Consider the following 7,423-nt stretch of genomic DNA (forward strand, 5'->3'; position numbering starts at 1 on the left):
TTTCTAGTCGACTTTTTGACATTAATTTATAGGCTAACTGCTCCAACTCATTTTTGTTCGTTCTGTGAATTTCTGAAACTGTAGCTCATTTGTTTTGGGAGTGTCCCTTTGTTCAGTCTTTCTGGAATAATGTTAATGCTCTGATTGTCCAAAATATTTTTTATGATTTCTCTTTGTGTTATAAACACATTCTTTTTTGGGTTTTATGCTGAAGATAAGTATCTATTTAATGCACGTTTTTGTATAAACCTCCTGTTATTTATTGGAAAGTTGTATGTCCATAAATGTTAATATACTAAATGTAAACCCCACTTTAACATCTTCAGACAAGAACTGAAGTTGTATTTAAATACATTTTCAACGTCTGTTAACAAGAAAGCTATAAAAACATCTAGAACTGCAGTGAATGGGTGCCGTCAGAACGAGAGTCCAAACAGCCGATAAAACATCACAATAATCGACAACAAATCGAGTCAATCAATTAACATCTTGTAAAGTGAAAAGCTGTGTGTTTGTAATAAACAAATCCATCATTAATAACTTCCAACTAAAATATGATATTTCTAGTGAAAAGGTTGTCTCGTCTGGATCAGGAGAGAAATATGCACAGATCAAGCAATGTTTAGAAGTGAAAACAGTCCAAAAATCTGAAACAACTTTTCAAAATATATATATATATTTTTTTTTTTTTTTCTCCACACAAGAAGGAAATGCATACAGGTTTGGAAGTACATGAGGGTGAGTAAAACACTGAACATTGGGTGAATTATCCCTTTAAGGAGTACCCATTCAATACATTTATATTTATGTTTAAACTAGTTGCTATATAAAGCAAATAGCAAATATTGGAAAGTTGTATGTCCATAAATGTTAATATACTAAATGTAAACCCCACTTTAACATCTTCAGACAAGAACTGAAGTTGTATTTAAATACATTTTCAACGTCTGTTAACAAGAAAGCTATAAAAACATCTAGAACTTGTGCCATGTTTAAGATTTTTTTCCTAATATACTTGTATTTCTATTTGTGTGCTCTTTTTTCTTCTGTCCTTAAGAATTTTTATATTATATAGATTTTTTTCTGTGATGTTTTATCTATTAATCCTCAAGTAGTTATTATTGATTGGTATTTTGTATGTTTTGTACGTACTGTTTTTTACTGTTTGTTTTGTACACTGTAAAAAATATTCCGTAAAATTTACGGTAAAAAACCGGCAGCTGTGGTTGCCGGAATTTAACCGTAAAAAATACGGTAGCGACGTTTTAGGTTTTACCGTTTTAACTTAAATTTACAGTTAAATACCGTAATTTCATTAACTGATATAATGTTAATATACCAACATATTGTAGTACTGAAATCTGTTTTGTACCTTTGTAATACACTGATAACCACCCAATGCAGGAGGTGCTGAGAAAGTCAGATGATGAACCAAAGCCCATCACAAGCAGCTTTTAAATAATAACATATATAGAAGCTGCACAGTGTGTCATTCACACAAACACCAAACACCATCACGGTGACACACGTGAAACTGAAATAATGCAATAAACATTCATTTAACAACATTAGGTGTCACACACAACCCTAATATACAAAACTGATAAGAAAAAACTAAGAAGAAACAGTTATTTCAACAAAAAAACATCAAATATGAAATGTAACGCAGGGAATTCTGGGAATGTCAATTTACGGTTATTCACTGTAAATTATACAGCCTTCTTCATTTCCAAAAACGGTATCCTACTGTAAAATTACATGTCGAATACATGTAATGTTCAATACAGTTTTTCACCGTATATAGTAGGGGAATTTACCGTTAACCATTTAACAGGTTTTTGCTGTAGCATTTTACAGTCTTTTACCGTTAAATTCACGGTCATTTTTTACAGTGTACGTACTGTAATCCTTGTTGTTTACTGCAATAAAAACAAAAAAGGGAGTTCAAAAGTCTGAGAGGAACACATAAAAATTCTATTTAAAGTTGCAAGTGTTCACTTCAAAAATCATTATGATGCAAAATGAAGGTGAAAGATTCTCCACTGTTTCTAAGTCACTAATCAAATATAAACAAATTTATTATAACCCAGTGGGCACCTTAATGTCAATTTGACGTCAAAAATTAGTCAAGATTTGATCAAGATGCTGTAAAGCATCATTTGAAGTTCAGCTTTATTGCCATTTCTTCTGGTGGTTAATTGGGTAAAATTAGGAGGTTATCCTGCACTGAAATTGGTTTAATTTTTATGTAGGCCAATATGTTTGACGTTCAATATACGTCAAATCAACATCAAGTTTTAAACGTCCAATTGATGTCATATTGACGTCACATTGACATCAATGATTAGTATGTTTAATCAGGATGTATGTAAAGTTATGGTGTAATATGAATTTGTAGTTAGCTTGATTAAGTTTAAATAGCTTTTTTGTTTTCTTAACTGAGGTTTTGAAACGCATCCATTTCATCTTTTGAACCGTGATGTGTTGGATTTGTGCATGGAACACAGCTGCTGTATGTGGACTTGTAACTTCAATAGTTAGAGAGAAAAAAATGAAGGTAAACAGTGGAGTGATTATAAAATTGACCAAAAATACTTTTTAATATTTTTTTAAATATTTGAATTATTTTTTTTATTTATAGTGCTATCATAATACTGTATAATTAATTACAATACATTTGCTGTTATTACAATATAATTGTAAAACCACCATTTACAGTATTACAACTACAATTACCAGTTAATTATTGTAAAATTTACATTAGGCCTAATTTTTCACATTAAAAAATCATTGACATTTCATGTCTGATGAGCAAAAACAGGCTTCCCTGTTATCCTGATTTCCTTTTCAACTGATCAAGATGCAATGTATGGTCCTATGAAATCAATTTTATTTTTATTTAATTTTGGGCTAGAATAGGACATGTGTGGACGTCAAATTGACATCAAGTTTTTGACATCAATTTGATTTGCGTTTTTGACCTGTTTTTTGACGTCTATGTTTGATGTCAATTTGACGTCTTTTTGACATCAATTGCACACTGGGAATACATCAATAAAATTGCATTAAAGAAATTCAATGCAAAAAGCATTTTCTCAGACCTTTGAACCCCACTAAATCGATTTAAGCATTTTAAAATAGTCTTTCTTAATTTATGAGCCTCACAAGTGATATTATCATAAATATGCATGTTACAATATACTTGTGTGAAAACTCACATTTGTTGACATTTCGTGATCACAAAAATAAAAAATGCAGAAAAATCGGGGAAAAAGAAAAAAAACATTCTTTCGTGAATCGGACTACAGTCTTCTTTATTGCTTCAGTGAAAAGAACCGGTTTATAAGTGTTTTGTTCGTGAATAGGATTGCACTGTTACTGTTTTGTAAGAGAATATCTGTACACTCAATAAAACGTGACCTCTTAGTATGACAGAACTGATCGAAGCATGATGACCGTGTGTCTAAAGTCTTTTGTCTTCTTTCTTTTACCTTCATAATCAATGATAGACTCAAGCTTTTGTGAAAGCATCATGTGTTTTATTGTGTTGTGCACAGGGGAGTGAATACTAAACATACATCACAACATGCAAGGAAACTGATAGGCCTCTCAGAAAATATTATTATGGGCACAAAGATAGGATAATACAGAAAAATAACTAAGAATAATTATTTATAGCCTATAACATCACTTGCTGGTTTAAATAATTAACTATCACAACTGTGCAACATTTCAAGACATTACAGGTTTGAAAGAGATTTGATATTCCTCTTTAACAATAGCACCTTGAAACACTTTAAATACAACTTTAAACTTTAAGAATAATGTGTAATTGTGTTTCTTCTTTGCGATATACATTAGGCTATTATTTATGCTAAATTCAACACTCTGGTTTAGAGTCATGTGCACTTTCACTTTCTTTGTCCATTGAGTCCAGTGTGGACAAATGATGTTGTGGTGAATATACAGAAATTGGTTTTCCTAAAAAGGTAAGGGCTTCTGCCTAATCAAGTTAAAAAAATACCTTTGATATGAGTTATATCTGGGACACTAGTGTATGTCACGGCCTATATTAAAGCAATCATTACTCAAAAATTAAAATTGTGTCCTAATTTACAAAACTTTTATTTCCTTTCCTTCATGTAAAGCAAAAGGAGATATTTGTAGCAGATTTTCAAAGCTGTTCTTCTCCATACAATGCCAGTAAATGGTGACCACAGCTAACAATCAAGGTAACATTTTCAACTTAAAGGGGTCATATGATGCGATTTCAATTTTTCCTTTCTCTTTGGAGTGTTACAAGCTCTTGGTGCATAAAGAAGATCTGTAAAGTTACAAAGACTAAAGTCTCAAATCCAAAGAGATATTCTTTATAAAAGTTCAGAGTCAGCCACACCTACCTAAAACGGCTCGTTCTAACACGCCCCCACATATCTACATCACTATCTGGGAAGATTTGCATAACGCCGCCCAAATGTTCACGCAAAGAAAGAAGGCGTAACTTTTATTCTCGCTTTAGTATTGTTGACGCTGCAGCTATGTCGTGAAGGCACTGTGTGCTTGGTTGTGAAAGCGAAACTACTTTGTTTGGTCTTCCAAAAGAGGACGATATCCGCTTCGTCATGCCTAGAGCTGATCTGTGCTGGTCGCTGAGGGAATACATCAACTTTCACCGTAGACAAAGTGGAGTCCAGCCCGGGTTAGACTACAATGCCGGCAGTTCTGACTAAGTACGTTTGTAAGTACGTTTTCATTTAAAGGATTTGCCACTGATGATTCAAACGCAAATTTGACCTTGTTGTTTGTCATTTCTCCGATCACAAATGCAGACAGAGTTTTATGTTTACGTGGCACGATGCAATGCAACGCAACGCGTAAAAAGACAGTATAAGTCATTATAATCAGTAATTATGTCCCCACTGGATGCAACAAATGCCTCGTTTGTAATGGGTTTTAATGTTTTTTTCTCGTCGCTCCGGCCGGACACAGCATCAACAGTATGTGAGGGGCGTAACATTTCCGACTCACGCTTGAGGTATTTGGCCAATCACAACGCAATGGATAGCTGGCCAATCAGAGCACACCTCGCCTTTTCAGACCGATGAGCTTTGTAAAAATCGACGCGTTTCAAAAAGGCGGGGCATAGAGGAGAAACAATAATGTACAGTATGTGGAAAATAATGTGTTTTTTGAACTTTAAACCGCATAAACACATTTCATTACACCAAATACACAAAATAATGTTCTTTTTAGCAACATCATATGACCCCTTTAAATTTCAATCTGTTCTTCACACATAAAATATTTAGAAAACTTAGAATGTAGTGCATGACTCATATGAATACTGTTAAGATGTATGTATAGTGTTTTTGTGCTTTTTAGAGCTTGACACATCCTGTTCTCCATCCACTTTCACTATATAAAAGAGAGCAGCATTAACATTCCTCAAAACATTTCCTTTTGTGTTCCATGAAAGAAAGAAAGTCATACAGGTTTGGAATGAAACAAGGGTGAGTAAATGATGACAGAACTTTACATTTTAGGTGAACTGTCCCTTAAATTTTGTACATGTGGATTAGTGCATTTAATTTTTTTTCCAGAGTAAACCTCTAATTTACAGTAGCCTACATTATAAGGACAGGGGAGATGCACTTCATTAGCGTTAATCACATTAACAATCACAAACGTTTTCTTCCATGCATCAAAAAAAGTTTAGACTAAATCTCAAATATATCCTACTTCAATGTGCTTGTTACATTATTTCTTGGTTGCTATGAGAGTCTGGTAGATAGGCTTTACAATGATCTGCAAGTACAGCGATCCATCCACCAGGTACTCAGATGTGCGATTTTGCAGGTCCACGTCAGCCAGGAAGTCCCCCACCTCCTCTGTGCTTTGGTGGAAACCAAAGATATGCCGCACCACAAGCTTGTTCTTCTGCTTTGTCAAGATGAGCACCGTCTTTTGGCAGCTGACACCTGCAAAATCTGCACTGGAAGTTGCAGGTGTGATGATGATACGAGGCCGGGCAATGCCATTTCCTCCATCGGGCCGCGGTGGCTGCATGGCCCCTTGCTCTGTGTACATGGGCCGCATGCTGAGAGGGAGCCAGCGGGGCGAGAACAGGGCGTTCCATGTCACCCGCTTACTGGAGTCAAAACCGCTCGGGCCCAACTGGGTCTGGAAACTAATGCTGCGGTCGTCCCGTGCCGGGTTGCTTATGATCCACTGAGATCCCCACATGGATGAGAGATAGTTGCGGGGCACGAAGAGGCTGCAGTTTACGTCGAAGAACTTGGCCAGGTGAAGTGGTGAAGCTGAATGGAACTGGTACGAGATGTAGAGAAGATCACGCACCGACTCGTGGTAGCGTATCATGATCGGCGACTGTTGCTGCAAGCGGAAGAGTTCGAGTGGAGGGATCATGGCATAGCGCACCAGTCGAAGGGCGTTCTCTGCTGTCAGGGTATCCAGGTCGTTCTGGGTGAGCCAGATTTCAAGCGCCTCAAACAATTCCAGCTCGTTCTTCAATACTAAATCGGAGCGCTGCAGGAGAGCCATTAGCAAGTCAACACTAACCGACGGCCATTCGTCACTCTGAAGCACTGCTGACAGATTCCACGATAAAAACTGAAGGCAGTTGTCTTTCAGCACCGTGTCACCAACTGACATGGCATACTGGTACCAGCCCACCACGTGACCACCCAGAGAATCGCTGGCCAGGTTCTGGCTCATGTACTGGGTTAGTCCTTGCTGGAGGCTGGAGATGCCGTACTTGGCAGCCAGTCTGTGCAGTGGAGTGGCCTGGTCTAACTGCAGTGTGAGTTCACCACAATACAGATATCTGCAAAACAGAAGAAAATGGGTCCATCAAGGTTCATTCAGTGTATCTTACACAAATTGTACATTTTAATTCAGTGCCTGAGTTTAAAGGTGGCAAACAATAAAGCAAAGTCATAACTGTAATTTTAAATTGTATTACATTCTATTATTTAAATGTATATTATTGTATTAATGTGTAATTAGTAGTATTATTATAGTACTTTCATATATTTAATACTTTTTTAAACCTTAATTTTTATTTCATATTTAATAAATAAATGTTTTTATAAAGTTAGCTGACAACATTTTGGCTGTAGTGTAGAAATTTGTCATTATTTACAAAACGTTCTTTCATGGAACACAAAAGGAGATATTCGTTGCAAAATATTCAATACATGAATAATTAATCAATTAACTTCATTAAAAACAATACATTAATAAAATTAATAATAATAATTAATTAATTAACAGATTATTTAAAATGAACTTGGTTAACTTTATTTATTTTTATAAAGTTAGCTGACAAAATTGTGGTGAACGTTTGGCTGTAATGCTTTGGCCGGATTAACATTTTTTTTTATTATTATTATTATTATTATTA

At 35.3% G+C, this 7,423-nt stretch overlaps 1 protein-coding gene across 1 annotated transcript; it reads right to left on the reverse strand.

Annotated features, from left to right (window-relative positions):
* Positions 1 to 5,273: 5,273 nt before the first annotated feature.
* Positions 5,274 to 6,861, reverse strand: LOC107561816 (BTB/POZ domain-containing protein 17-like; the record flags this gene model as incomplete). The annotated part of the gene is made up of 1 exon (XM_016246313.1): positions 5,274 to 6,861. A coding segment is annotated over one exon (1,104 nt), but the record flags the coding sequence as incomplete, so codon positions are not given.
* Positions 6,862 to 7,423: the final 562 nt, after the last annotated feature.

The sequence above is a fragment of the Sinocyclocheilus grahami genome, unplaced genomic scaffold (genome assembly GCF_001515645.1).
Source record: "Sinocyclocheilus grahami isolate Dianchi unplaced genomic scaffold, SAMN03320097.WGS_v1.1 scaffold794.1, whole genome shotgun sequence".
NCBI lineage: Eukaryota > Metazoa > Chordata > Actinopteri > Cypriniformes > Cyprinidae > Sinocyclocheilus > Sinocyclocheilus grahami.